The sequence below is a fragment of the Lutjanus erythropterus genome, chromosome 5 (assembly GCF_056507025.1).
Source record: "Lutjanus erythropterus isolate fLutEry1 chromosome 5, fLutEry1.hap2, whole genome shotgun sequence".
Lineage (NCBI taxonomy): Eukaryota > Metazoa > Chordata > Actinopteri > Lutjaniformes > Lutjanidae > Lutjanus > Lutjanus erythropterus.
The window spans coordinates 27,275,578-27,291,368 of NC_139321.1; the positions used below are offsets into that span (position 1 = coordinate 27,275,578).

The window sequence follows — 15,791 nt, forward strand, 5'->3', positions numbered from 1 at the left end:
GGCAGCAGCCACCTGACAGCTGAAGCCCCTCTTCACAGCTGACAAATGGACACCCCTGTTATCCACCTTTCCTGTCACTCACTTGGCTGTCACCCTCACTATGATCAGATCACATAAGATCAACCATTCAGTCACAGGCCTCCACCTACACCTCGTCTTCACTACCAGGAAGAACCCCCAACCCGTCACTCTCTGCTGTCTCACTCTACTGACTGCACCAGGCCTGGTCCCGACTTACTGAAGTCGGTGCCTGTGAGCTGGGCCAGGATGCGGAAGGAGCGGGACTGGGTGGTGCCGGTGCGGGGCTGCCAGTCCTCAGTATCCTGGATCAGCCTCTTCTTGCTGCGGTCGTTGGGGATAAAACAGGGCAGGTTCTCCACCCTGAGGCCGTACCTGCACATACACACACCCGGCAGCAGCACACAGCAGGAGCAGGTTAGAACAACCCCACCTACAGGGACTACTCACTCACTCACACCAACCCAGCTAATCAGGTGACCTTGAGAATAGAGGACATCCTGAACAGATCATGCAACACTTAATGTTCAGCATCACGGTCACGCAATAAGAGGGCTAATGGATACCCATTACTAAGATTTCTCCTGGGTCCACTGTAGACTCTCATAAATGGACATTAGCACATTAGAGATAGTATTTATAACTGTCATTAGAGTCAATGGCAGAAAAGCTGTCAGACTATTAGTACCTGGAAACATTTTACTACATATTACAGGGTTCATACAGCTTTTTAAAAGCTTTCCTAAACAAAATAAACTCTCAAAGCCTTTGTCATCACAACTAAACCACTATCAATGCAACTTAAAATTCCTTTATATCCAATCAGTGCATATTGTTACTTTTTTGTTATACCAGCTGTTCGTGTTAACTTTGTATGCTTTGATAATGATTATTTAATGCTTGCTAACTTACAGAGTAAGGGACTGACAGAGGATTTATCTAGCTATGAATGACAAATATGGCAACAGGATCACTTCATTTTAAAATATTAAAACATTTTGTTTTACATGAGTGATTGCGTAGATGAAACCAGACTGTTTAAAACCAAGCATTTTTTAAGGAGTGTATTCACATTCAAGCACTTTCCTAACCTTAAAAACTTAATGTTAAAATCTTTCAAGATATTGTACAGATCTTTATATTACCTTTAATTTGATTTAAAAAAAAAAAAAAAAAGCTCAAGAAGCAGCAAAAACAATGCTTTCACTTCAAACATACTGTTTCAACAAGGCTGTAGGACAACTGTGGCATGCATTTAACAAAAAATGAGCAGAAAATGAAAGATGAATGTTACTAATGAACTGACATCTTTGTCATGCTGCATCTCTGTCCGTAAACCCAATCTTTGACTCTACCCTCTCTCTCGTCATGTGAACCTACTAAGCTGACAAACCAGCCTGCATGCAGCTGCCCCTTACTTGGACTGTTGGTACAGATCATCATAATAAGTTGCTTCACCCCTGTAGAACAGACGAAACATCAAATGAAGACAAATTGTAAGAAGTTAATGGAGGACTTTTAGATGTTTCTAGTTTTGTCCTGATTGGAACTTAAAATTGTCCAATATAAAAATGGGACGTGGGAAATGGTTCAGTTTAACTAGTGAATGAATAGGAAACTATTGCATAAACTGTAAAAGAGCTGTGGTTCTCAAACTGGGGACAGAGACCCACACACTGGGTTGCAAAATAAATACTGGCTGAGTAAAATGTATACTGAATTTCCTCAAATACAGACAGGCAGCAAGGAATTGTGCTCTCAGAGGAGTCAAATATTTGATGCCTTTCAATAAAGGGGACAAGAACTTTAAACTAGGGCTGCAATTAATTATTATTTTCAATATCAATTAATCTGATGAATATTTTCACAATTAATACAGTCCAAAACCCAAAGACTCTGAAAGAAAAGGAGCAAATCTTCACATGTAAGAAGTTGGGACCAGCAGATGTTCGACAAAAAATAACAGAAAATGGCGATTTATTGGTTATCAAAATAGTTGGCCAGTAATTTTCTTTTGATCAAATTATCTATTAATTGACTAATAGTTACAGCTCTAGTTTAAATTCTGTAGCAAAATACAGCTGGGGCAAGAAATGAAACAGCCAACTGACTAATGGCTAAAACTATAAACCAGCAGAAAATGGACAATTAGGCTACCAGCTTAAACCACAATGGTCTGAACAGAACACTGCACAAAGAAACACTTACATTTTGGAACATAAAACAGCGAAAAACTATTCCATCCAGGTATGATGGGAAATCACTGGCACACTGCAACCTTTAAATACAAAGCCTCTTTTTGATCTGCCCCAGTTTGCTCTCTTAAAGTTACATTATTGGGATTTATAAGATACATTATTCTGTTAATAGGAGCATAAGACTTCCTGTATCTGTTTCAAATTAAAAGTCTTCTAGTGTTTCAGTGGACATTCATTATGAAGTGGTGAGAAACTTAAAATTTCACTACACAAATCTGATAACTGCTATGATGTACTTTTATAATGAAATAAATACATTTCATATGAATGTTTTCATGGTTTGCTGTGTCCTTTTATCAGTTGTTGGTGCAGTTGCAGTTCCCATTTTGGCAATTCATTATGTATTTTTGTAAGTCTGAGTCCAGGCTAGACACCAAATCTGTTTTGGCTCACAAGCTGTAAAAGTTTGGAAACTCCTGCTGTCTTTGTAAATTACTGGATAATTTTAAGTTATTCACATATAACACAGAAAAAAATTATTTCGTGAAAAACTATTTCAACTGTGACCAAACAAACATTATTTTATACTGTGAGTGAAAAAAAAGAAATATACTAACTTCTCAAGAGTTTCCACCTGCAGCGTCAAAAGAAAAGAGGAAAAACAGAAAACGAAAGAAAGGGGTCAGAGTTCAGCTTTGAATCAAACAGAAGGAAAACCAGAACATGTCAATATATGACAATGGGGATGTACACAACAGAAAACCAAAAATACTGCAGGGTGCAGAAAACATGCAAGGAGTGACATGAGACATGCTGTGATTGTCAACCGGCTCTGCAAGAGAAAGACGGCACTGTTTGTCTGTCAAATAGTCTATTGTTATGCTGACCCAAAATGACTCAGTCGATTTGGCACAAACACTTTGCCCAGTGCTCCTTTCATCCATGTGCACAAATGCCTTCAGATTTATGGAAATGGTGGCAGCATTTGCCAGAAAACAAAAGAAAAGAAAAACATTGCCTAATTTGCCAGCACAGTTAGTCTAATTTATCTTGTCCCTTGATACCCGTGAACAGCGCTAAATGCCACAGGAGTGACACATCATGATGTCACAGTAAGCTCTGCACAAACATCATCACACAAAACCTGTTTCAACACGACACATCCAGACGCACTGGACATATGCTGTTTGCATCGAGCTGTTTGCTGTCTGGAGACATCCAACAATGTTTTCATCAAAAGTGGGCTGACAGTTATAATTAGGCTCCGGTCTCCTTAAAGATGGCCACAGGACTGTGTTTCGGCCATCTGCAGAGAAACCTCACAACCATGTCAGCCCTCTCTAGAGTAAGCAAGCAAGGCTGCTTAAATAATCCAGCACCAGGGCAGTAAAACGCTGCGTGAGAATGCAGCACAATTTATGAGCGAAGCTAAAAACAGCAACAGACCACATCTCACCAATGGATGCAGTCAGGCCACTACCATGACCCAAATTACAGGAACCAGACTGGCCTATGCTTTAAGAACATCTCAGGCCTTTCTGACACTTTCAGGATCATTTAAAATGCATTTCTGATCAATTTCTGGAACCCTTGTAAAACCTGAAAACTGATGGTAAAATAAAAACAGGAGATACTGACAATTATTTGATGTAATTATAGCAACAAAAGCTCATTCACTGAAACTTTAAATTCATTTCAATACAAAGCTGAGATGTTGCCTTTGAAATAAATTTTCGGTTTCTTTTTCTTCCACCAAAAGATCAGAAGTAAAACTGAATTAAATATTTCAAGGAGGAACTCAAGATTCACTTTTCCAACACAATAGATAAAAAATTTACTTAGAGGTCAACATGTTAAAGCTGCTGAGGCATCATTTTAAGTTTTAGCCTATAATATTTATTTCATTCATAAATTTTGTTCGTGGTTAAAAAAAAAGTAGAAAGATGCGTCATGATTGCGACAGGACTTTCCAGCATTACTAGTTTGATGGGATAATTGGCTGTACGGCCCTGTAATTTCTGCTGTGTGGTAAATGTGGAGAGAATCATGGAATTACAAAATAAAATGGAAGTTGTCGATGGCATCAGCACAAATTTAAATTATTTTTAAACAGAGAAATGTAATTAAATGTATTATTGGAGGTATGACGTTTGACTCATGTAGTAATGTTTTTTATGAAGAGAAACCAACATGACAAAGTGACTGCAGTGACAAAAAAATACAGCTTCTACAAGCTGAGAAACAATTTAGCCCAAAGTTCAGGGCAGAATAAGTATTTTTTGGACTTCAAAATCCACACTACTTCTGTCATCTGACTGGAGATGGAACATACAAGAATAATCAGTCAGTCAGTCAATAATAGTTCTGTTCACCACAGAAGTGATGTGTTATTTCAGCAAAGGATTGATACTGTTTCTAAATTTAAAAGTCTTACTTTTTTGTACTGCATATCTTACAAACACACATGCACATAATGAGGATGATGGGAACAAAAAAATCAATATATAGGTCTATACAAATAAATCATCAATCTTTTACAGTGGCCAAAGAAAGCAAAACAGAACCAGAAAAGAATAAAACAAATTTTATAGTGCCATAAAACTGATTATTGACTCATCCTTCACTAATCTCTGCACAGCTGTTTCTGTCATCCAATAGATTTCACTGCAGAGGTCTTTCATTTGGAGGAGGCCGGCTTGAATAGTCAGCTAAATATACCAAACTGTTTGCTTTCATCTGTATAATAAAGGCCAGAGAGATCATCTGGGTCTGTTCTGACAAAAAGTGGATATCCCCCTAAATTATTCTCTGGCCAGAGTCATGACATAATCTGTAATGGCATATTAATACTGCTGGTGTGTTTAGCAACAGCATAAGTTTATACAAAGGTCATGCTTGTCATCATTTCCGTTTAACTATTGAGAGACAGTGGAGTATTTAAGTTGATCTCAGCAGTGAGTCAATATCAATTTATTATGTTCATCTTTTTTAGAATTTTTCTTAAACAGACAATCTAAGTTCTGCTGCTATGAGTCTCTCTCATATCACAACAGTAAGAAAAAAATATAGTTTGATGACAACTGAAGAAGTGTGGGATGACAGAAGCTGTTGTCTTCATTGTTAAACAACCATAATTGCCAATTAAAATCTATCTGACATGACTCAGGCAGAAATCATGCTTGCCAAGTTGATGTATTCGACGTGCCCCATATTATCATGAAAGTTATAGCAACACAGGAAACACACAGTTACCTTGAATACATTATAAAATTCTCTGGTTTGACCACTGTTGGAAACATCTGCGATAATGTAAATACACAACTCAAAAATCTTTGCCAATATACTGAAGTAAGATCTTAACCATGATGCAATTGGGAAATCCTGAATGAGTTATTTTAGAACCAGATTAATGAGACGTCACAATTACTGTTAAAACCACATCAATCACCTCGTGGTATTAACAGGTAAAAGTGTTTATTTATCTACCTACCCATTCTGTGGCTGCTGCATGCTGGCACTGCCCTGTGAGCGTGGAGTGTTAAGTTTAGGTGAGTAGGCCACAGGTTTAATAACAGGACCTGAGTTGGCACTACCACCACCACCTGGTGTAAACGGCCTCGCCATCTTGTTAATAGTCGTGCTGGGGGCAAAGGAGTACTTTGGCTGAACAGAAGCTGGAGCTGAGTCCTACGAAGGTGTGGGAGAGGGAGACAATGCAGGAGAGCGCACACAACATGCAGTGAGACGTTTCCGACACACGGTAAAAGTTCCGTCTGCTGTTGCACAATCCCAAGCTTTATGTTAAGAAAGCTTCCAGTTTCTCATAGAAAATGATTACTGCGGGCTGCAGGACCAGCTCTGTCAAAGCCTGCCAGCTTTTCTCTGTACACGGAAGAAGTGCTTAAGAACTGTGAACACAGCCATTTTATTTGTGTTGGCAGTCTGCCATGGACTGGCCAAACTAATCTGCTACTGCTGGTAAAATGAAAATGTTCAAAGTGAGAAATTGTCATATTTGACTGACATGTCTAACTAACGAGATTTCCTACTAAGCATTATGCATGGACTGCAAAAGAACACCCACTAAAATGGAACACTGACTTTGTGAAAGTATTGCGTTCCTGCTGCTTTACTAAAAACAGCACGCCGCACAAAGCAGTTCATGACACCATTGTACTACTCAAGCTGTAATCAGTTAGGGAAGTAGCTCTCAAGGAGTTTGACAGTGAAACTAAATGCATCAGTGCGGCTCTGGTATCAGGGATTGTGCAAGGCATGACAAAATGAACCACAGGAAAAATATTCACAACACCCCATCCAGCAAACAACTCATTTAGCAACTCACTGATGCTTTGCTAATGCACAGTGCGTGGACTCTGTGAGAGCTTGACAGGTGACTCAGGTGAATCAGGTGAATTTAAACACAAAGTGACACAACACACTGTTGGGGCCAATTGTGAGCAATGATTAAAGGAAGTTTCAGATTCAATCAGCGTCACTGTAGTCCAGTAGCAGACCATGCCAAAGCATCCAAGTACTCATACAGAGGTGAGCTCAGAGTTTCAGACAGATATGGCCTTACCTTCTGGTCTCCACCTGCTTTGAAAGCTCTGTCAAAAGAAAAGACAGGGACAATTATTAGTACATACTTCTAATAAACTCACCATCACAAGTTTAAGTTACAATAAAGAGTACTGACATTTCTAAATCAGAGTCTGCGATGTTTCAGTGAAATGGAAAGTTGTTTTTGAAACTGGTGAATCTCCTTTCAAAACAGTTTCTGACTTTATTATTCAACTTGAAGAAAAAGTTTATGAGTTGCATTGCAACAACAAAATGATGAATGTTTTGGTTGTATTTATTATGCATTCTATGAAATTTAAGTAACAAAATCTATGTATCTGATATAGAAATTAACCTGAAGAGGCCATGGGTGAAGTGTACTGTTCACTCTTAATAAAATCACAGTATCTCGGTTCAGTGTGCAGTGGTTTATGTTGATGATTTTATAGAAATTTACTCACTGGATAAAGTCAAAAAAGCTGAAATTCTAAATGAATTACACTTTATGTTGCCTATTCAAAGGTTGGAGCCTTCATGTCCCAGTGGAAGTTGTGGCTGCTCAAATGGTTAATATCTTGGCATTAAGCTGATTATATCACCCCAGTAACTGAACTTAATTCCAACAAATAGTCAGTATCATGTTCAATTTTTCATGTTCATAACAAACCTCATCAACAAATGATCAAAATCCACACAGCTGATTTTGTAGTGAATTCTAAATCTCTATTTTGTTTACCAGCTGACTTTGAATGCTCCAAGTCTTTCTTGAGTGGATTATAATACATATTATAACAGAAAAGTTTACTTTCACCTTAAATTGGAGCATCTGCAGATAAATTCTATACCTGATATTTTTGAGCCACATCAAAAGCCAAAATGTGGCCTTCAACAGATGAGGTAAGCCTTATTTTTAGCCTCACAGTTGTTGATGACTTGCTGTTTCTACCAGCCAGTTAAGAGGAATGAGGAGTCATCAGTTAGTATAAATTAGTGCAAAATAGGTTTTTCAAAAACTGTGAATCGTGGCAACCACAAGACCTCCTTGAGCACACAGTCATAAATGTGAACAAAAACTCCTTCGCTGATTGGTCCAGATTATCTGCAGACACAGACAGCAGCTCCAGCCCTGCTGGACACTCACATACAACCTACTGCATGATCTCCCCCAGGAATATGTCTGGCAGATAAAGTAGGTCTGTCAATATGAGACTGATATTTCACTTTGAGTATTTCATAAACCATTATCAGTGTAATCAAAGACTAACAGCTGAAATCAGATATAACATTGTAAGTGGTGTGAATAAACTCAGTTATAAGTTATAGGAACATTTATACAGGATGGATCTTATTGTTATAGTTTTGGCCTTTCATGTTGGTTGATACAGCATTCTAGTTACGTGCTCAATTGTATAAATAGGGCATTGAAGACATTAAAGAACAGAAAAGGGTGCACTAAAAATGTCCATTATAATTATTCAATGCATCATTAAACTATATAACCACCCATATACAACTGAACTAAGAAGTCCTGCAAATTATACTGCTGGATTCAGGATGTTTACAACTGACAGTTTGATTATAGCCTTTGTCTTCATAAATAAACATGTGGTTTACATAATTAGGCTTGACTGGACTTGTTTGCTCATATTTCTTGCGATTGTAATGTCCCATCGACTCCACTGTAATGCACTCAACTCACACTTACATCTCAACAATTAAGCTTATCAGCAAAGATGCAAGCGATAGAGATGATCGGGGGAAAAGAACCAGATTGTAAAAAGTCTTCTCTGTGGGAGGCATTATAATCACCAAAACCTCACTACTTTTCACAGTCTTCTTGGACTGTCTGCTGATTCACCCACCCAGCTATGAATACTGCCAGTACCACAGTGCTGGACACTTCTTAACTCTAATCCCAGGATTCACATTACTGAAGCGCCTTTGCTGACTGGAGCGACCCAGAAGACGGTTCATTAAGATTTCTTTACACATTAAACATGAAGACACCCAGCTTCACATTGCTGCTGGCTCCAATAATAGCTAAACATAAACCACCACCATCCACTGACCGATGTTTGTATGCTACACAAAGCAGGAATGAAGCAGCTCTGTACACACAAAACAATGGACATCGCTTGCTGTGACAATGAGGAATGACTAACCGCTCGTGTTGCTGCCTGCTCAACCACTGATAGAGCAATGCTAAAGAGAGGATGACGACAGAGCAGTATAGATACAGAGACGAGTGAAGGAGGGGAAGGCATACCGACAAGCCTGTGCACGTCACACTTCTGGGAAGACAAATCAATGTGACATTCATAGCGCTTCAACTCACCTTAACCCACAATTTGATGAGTCACACAGTTAAAAACAGGGATATATAAGGAATGTTTATGACGTACAGTATTTATTTTGGCAGACTAAAAACGAACAAATGTGGGGATGATTAAATCACAGTTCGATGGAAAAAAGACCATGTTTGACCTGCACTGAAACTGAATATTCACACTCTGAGATCATTTCCTGACTCGTTTTATGGGTCACTCGTTTTAGCTGATGCATGCTTGGCGGTAGATAAAGTCAGAAATTTCCAGAAAAAAAAATTCCCATGATACTGTAATCAGCTTTCCCCACATCACCGGCATGCTCCAACCACAAACCTCCAGGCCAATCACTGACAGCGAGCTTTGAAATGTGGACCTAGTGTGTCCCTGTAGATGCAACACGATCTCCTCTCTTTGAAGCCGGAAATCTATGGCCCATATTTTTTTGATTCTGCTCCCCATAAAGGGGCTCTGGATGAAGCCTAAACCTGACCATAAAAAAAGACAGGAGATGATCATTGGTGTTGAACAAAATGAGACCCTAAACCAAACAATGGACCATATCTCATCACTGTGCCGCTGTCCTCCTCTCCTGACATAAAAGAAACCGTGGATGGCAGCCAAGACACGAACAAATAAATAAAACTGACAATCGCACTGCTCTGAGAAGTGTTTCAGGAAAACAATATTTGCTTGTCTTACAATGTAATCACAATAGAGGAGGGCGAAATGAAGAGAAGACACTGGGGACTCATGGGAAGGGAGTCATGGGTAAAAAAAAAAAAAAAAAAAAAAGAGTGGAAGAATGTGAAATATTTACAATAGCTGGACTCCACAAGGAGATGTGAAATAGAGGAGGGAAACCACGGAACGGAGCAAAAGTATGGCTGATGTTAAGTAAACACGCTAGTTTATTACAGAACATTACACCACTTCCCAGGAGATAAAGGCAAAAGAAGAAAACTGTTCTTTCATGTAACAGACATATGACTTGTTTGTTTTAAAATGCATAGTAACAATAATTCTGAGAAAAAAATAAATTCATGCTCCTGAAGGAAAAAACTGCATAAGACAAAGAGAGGGCAGGGGACACATTTGGCTCATGTATGACAACTGACTAACTCTCATCATCGCTCTTCGGGGAGCATGACACCACTTTTCTTGATCCTTATCCCATCACCACAAAAGCTAACATGATTCTCCCTGATAATTTTCTGAATTTCATACAGGTCATGTAAACAGAATATTCCCTTTGGATATTCTGAATTAGTTTTTTTTTCCTACATGTAGCATTTTCCAAGTTAAAACGTGGGATACGCTGCTGCTTTTTGCTCTGTGCTCAAACAACGGTCGAGCAAGTTTGGTTAGAAGAGTCTGTCTGCATCCTCACAGCTTACCAGACATACACACACAACACACACACTTCGCTACAAGACAGACCCCCGTGAGATAACTTCCTGGATTCCTGGACTTATTTGAACCCAAAACATGATCTTTTCCTAAACTTGCACAAGTACTTTTTGTTCCTAATCGTACTCAAGTTATTTTTTTTATTTAAGCCTATACCTATCCAGTTTTGCTGGCTAAATGTAACCTAACTGGAACCATTTCAAGGACGTGTCTTGTAGTAGGTGTGTCCTGTTGTACTATGTACCAACAAGTAGACCTACCAAGGCATGGTATCTGGCAGTCAACTTTCTCCATTCCTGTACACTATGTCCATGAAGTTGCTGGGGGACCTTTAAAAGCAACGTTTCTGACTGATGAATCATAATTGTGTAATCACTTGATAGTTAGCAAGTGCTTTGCTACAAAGCACAACACTAGCTGACTCACAAACGAATGAATGATGTAGAATAACTATAGCTAAGTAGCTAATACTTAGCTAGCCTTTTGCTAAGATTAGCCAACTTAATATGCGGTTTTCTTTTCAACACGGACAAGCCTAGCACACAGCACATCTAAGTACAGAAAACAGGGAAGGAGAAAGTTGACAGAGGTTGGCATGTGGCGCAAACTACGGTAAAAAACCCAAATGATCCTTCTTGTTTACAGTCAGGTCTGTGCACTGTCAACAAATCAACTAGCCCACAGTTCGCAAGGCTGGGGTAGAGATGCATTCACCAAAAAAAGTAAACATTTCTGGTCAGATGGATGAACACACCTACTTTTAAACATCATGAAAGACTTTGATATCAACAGGTTTTTAGATATGTGCAAATCAAAATGCTAACCTTTTCAAGAATGTGGATAAACAAATGAAAGAGGAAGCCTCTGTTAGCATGATGAACAAGTCCACTACTTATGGAAACATTGAAAATAATACAATTATAATGCAAAGAAGTATGCCAAATACATATGACTGCACATAAACAGGAATATTTGGTGTATATTAAATGTAGTCAATGTCTCTTTTCTAATTCTTCTTTCCTTTTTCCTTCTCACTCTGAAACTCCAAGCCATGAATCTACCACTCCCTCACACTCCTTTTAAGGCATTTAGTAGGTTGAAGTGTAGTGTGACCTCTTTCTGCAGGGAAAAAAAAAGTACACACAACATCAGCAATGTGTCATGTTGGTTGAATGGAAAAGAGGGATTGCAGCTCTTTGCCAGTAAAGAACCTGATCTTTCATAATATTTCTTGCTGTCTTATTTCTCCCTTCAAATTTGCCTTTGATCCCTGAGTTTAACATGATCTGTACTCTGCTCAACCTCCACCCACCTATCCATCGTCTTTCCCGTTATTCTTGCTCCCTTCTCTTCTGTCTCTGTTTTTTTTCTCATCATAGGATTCAATGTTGATGCCAATACTACTATTATCTGTTGTGTTCAGCATTTGTTTTGTATTAGGGTTACAACTGACAATCATTTTCATTAAAGATTAATATGTCCATTATTATCTCTATTACTCAATTTCAGAAAATGTCTTGTTTTGTCCAACTAACAAATCCAGAACCTTAAGATATTCCGTTTCCTATCATGTATGATAAAGAATAGCATCAAATCCTCACATTTGAGGACTGGTAGAGTCCACTGGCTTTAGTGATCTGTGCAGAGACATCTATGCTTTACGAATGAGAGTGAAGCCAGGCACATGTTGAATAATAAGCAACAAATATCCGCCATGATATGCAACAAATATCTCTAAATCTGAGACTATTAGTTTATGTTCTGGCAGTTTTCTTCCGGAAAGTTTATTAGTTTATGTTCTGGCTGGTTTCTTGCGGAAAGTCAGAAATGACCTGCGGCTGTTCTGATTCTCAATAAACTAAGGGAACAAAGAAGGTTTGTCAGAACTTAACAGCTGAGTCTCTTGGCAGGCAAGAACAAAATGAACTCGATGTGAAAATAGCTGTGTTACAGCTGTGATCACAGCCTCTTTACCTATGAGTATCACAAAATTAAAATGAGTCCCATAACCGCAGCAAGGCTCATCTTTATTACTTAACAAGTCTGCAAATTCTCATTTTCTGAAGGTTTTAAGCTCTTAAATGGTTACATCCATCTTTTTTGGGGGGAGGGAAACCTTTTTTCTTCTAATTAAGCTCTTGATGAAACATTTTGGCTTGTACTCTACAGAGATACTTTATCAGTCAGGAATTTCTGGCAGGAGTTATGTGAGCAGGTATGAGTGCTGCCTGTATGAAGGTTATCCAGTGCTAATTAAAATAACTCAAGCGAAATTAAAGACATTGATTTTCCTGGCTCACTTAACAACACTGTGTTTTAATCTGAACAAAGAGTTTTCTCTAATTTCATTACAAAGCTGAGGCATAATGTAAGGTACCCATGGCTCCTCTAAAAATAGTTTATTTCAACCAAACAAAGGCCAGTGTATCTGCCTGACAGCATCTGGCATGCATATCCGCTACTAAGTGCAGACCACTCACCCTTGCTCTTGTTTCCTTAGTATGAGAAGGACAGAATATTACTGTAATACTAAGCTACAAAGAATTCAGAGAGCATGTACCTCAAATACTGCACAATCCTCTTGTGTGAGGAGACATACTATGTAAATTTTCAAGCTCACACTTTTATTTGGAGGTTCCAATAGAATAGGTTTACATGTTTTAATGTTCAAAATGCACATGACTTTTTCCACACAGGCCACTGCTGCAGCACCTCTATTCGCCTATAAACCCAGTCCGCTCTGATTGGTTAGCTCCCACACCCTTGAGCAGGCATCGCCTGCCGTGATTCACTAGGAGCACAAGACTGGATGTGCTCCAAACAGTGTTCAGCTTCCTGAAAACTGTGCGACAGGCTCTGAGGTGTACACAACGGGAGGTTCAGTTCACTACCGTTTCTGTTTAAATAACTTATTGCTGCATTTTGTCGGGACTGAAGGTAGCCGAGGTAATTAGTGGCCATGATCATGTAGTGGTCACCTAGCTGGAGGTGTTGCTAAGCCCTTTGTAACATATATATGTGACATAAATCATAATGCTCAGAGGTGTATAACCTGCATTTAGCATTGACATCAAATTATATATACTGATAAGTGATAATACTGAATTTTGGAGAACACATAAAAAAAAATTGTGCAAGGTTTAATTGTACACAATTCTAAGATGCTCAGACTCATAACTACTTAGTTATAGTAATTTAAATCCTCCATGTTGCTGTTACACTGCCTAAGAGCAAAATGCCATCCTATTTTGCAGGATTACTCTGGGTTGATATGTGTACCTGTTTTATTAATGTGGTTGCAAATGCACAATGCATTCAAGGCGTTTGGCAGTTTGTTTCAAGTAGGCCATGCCAGCAAGACTTTGGCAAACATTGCAGGAAAACAGCAGGGGATAAATAGAAAAACCTAAAAATAGATCACCTAAATATGCACGGTACCGGCTCTGATGGAATTTGTAGGAGTAATAAAACTGCAGTTTGCACAAATGTGACATCTATGTAGGTGGAATTGGGCACACCTTTTCGCAAAGATATGAGTTGGACCAGAAATTCAGGAAAATATTTTTTTCTTCAAAGCCTCATAGTTCAGAATTGACGAGCAACAACATAAAGTGCTTTAAAAATTACCATATGGTAGTGTTATCTGTACAAACACCTAATTAGATCTATTTTGGCTCACCAAACTCCACTTCTTTTTTGTTTTTTTAATACCCTGCTAACTAATGTAATAGACAAAGTCGAGACAAACAGGAATGAAAACCTCCCTGACAGAAATAATTACTTTTTGACAGCATTTACGAGTGGGACTGAGATTTATGAGTAAAATGAAATACAGGCTGAAGTCTTCCCTTAAATGAATTTAAGCCATTGGGGAACTGAAATAATGGACTATGTGTGGTGATAACTTTAATACCAATGTGTTTTGCGACTATCTGTCAAATGGAAGCAAATTTCAAGGACATTACTGTATTTTATCTCTCCAAAGAATGAAGGAGCATATGCGTTTTGTGGTGATTTATGCTGCTGTGTTTGACCGAGATAAAAAGGAGGGTGAGCGATCATGTGGTGTTTTGTTGCATCATATTACTTGTTGAGGGTGAGGGTGAGGGAGTCTGTTGCCGCTCTGATCTTGTTTTGTGCCTCTACATGGGTCATGTCCTCTGCATTAGTGTTATCGATGGACACCACCCAGTCTCCCACTCCAACACCAGCCTGAGCTGCTTTTCCGCCCGGGGTCAGCTGGAGAAAAAAAAAAAAAAAAGACGGACAGATAGACAGAAGTTAGAGGTACATGAGGACAGGAAATGACAGGAATGTGGACAAAAGCATGTTTTAAGGGGCAGCTCCACAGGCAGAGGTGCACCAAAAGTACACTGTAAAAAAAGTAAGTAAGTAAGTAAATATCGCTTTAATCATCTTTAATACAGTTAACTTACTGTATAATAAGGATATTTAAAGGTAATGTTATCATGACTGACATGATTTTTTACATGTTTACCTTTAATTTGTTTTGAGTTCCCTTATGCACCTTTAAAGCCTGTCACACCACCATTATTAGGCCATGTGTATACGAAGCCTTTTTTTTTTTTTTTTAACCAAACTGTAACCAATAAACAGCTGAAATAACAAATACTTATCTTTTATGCTTAAGTAAATTTAGCAAAAAGAATAACCAGACAACCACACTGGGATCTGACCTATATTTCTTACCACCTTTAAGGTTTAAAGAAACTTGAGTTACAGAAAAAGTCCCTACTAATAGTAAACAGCACAACTGAAATTCAGGTTAAAATGTATAATTGCAAGACAACTGTCTCCACTAAAATTTTGAAAAAAAAAAAAAAAAAAAACTTTTGCCAAACTAATCTTTATTTTGAGAGAATTTACTTTACTTCCTAGAAAGAATCAATTTTGAATATTTGAGTTTTAAAAGCGAAACATTATGCATTTCATAAATTGCTGAGTAAACTCATTAAAGTGTAATGAACAATGTCAGCTCACAGCTCACTGTGAACAATTGCTGAAATAAAGAATAAAGAATGGGCTTTCTAAAAATCTAATATTCAAGTTAATCTAAAGATGAAAAATAAGTCAGTGAGTTTCAGAAACCTCCGAAATGTTCACAGTGAACCTGATTTGTTGTTATTTGGGTGCTTGAAAATTATACAGTTGCAACTGAAATTATTCAGTTATTAAATATAATTCACTTACACTTTAATGAGTTTGCTCAACAATTATTATAATATATAGTTTTGTTTTTAAAACTCAAAAGATACAG

General features: G+C 38.2%; 1 protein-coding gene across 4 annotated transcripts in view; it reads right to left on the reverse strand.

Moving 5' to 3' along the window:
* Nucleotides 1-15,791, reverse strand: part of pdlim7 (PDZ and LIM domain 7) — a 72,475-nt gene that overhangs the window by 14,558 nt on the left and 42,126 nt on the right. For 3 of the 4 annotated variants that reach the window (XM_084719468.1, XM_084719466.1, XM_084719467.1), the window contains exons 3-5: nucleotides 14,601-14,752; nucleotides 6,799-6,826; nucleotides 5,707-5,903 (exon numbers count right to left, since the gene is read on the reverse strand). In XM_084719468.1, coding sequence (XP_084575594.1) covers nucleotides 5,707-5,903; nucleotides 6,799-6,826; nucleotides 14,601-14,752 — 377 coding nt within the window. Of the gene's footprint in view, nucleotides 1-238; nucleotides 394-5,706; nucleotides 5,904-6,798; nucleotides 6,827-14,600; nucleotides 14,753-15,791 lie in introns of all 4 variants that reach the window. The other variant, XM_084719469.1, reaches the window with a different exon arrangement.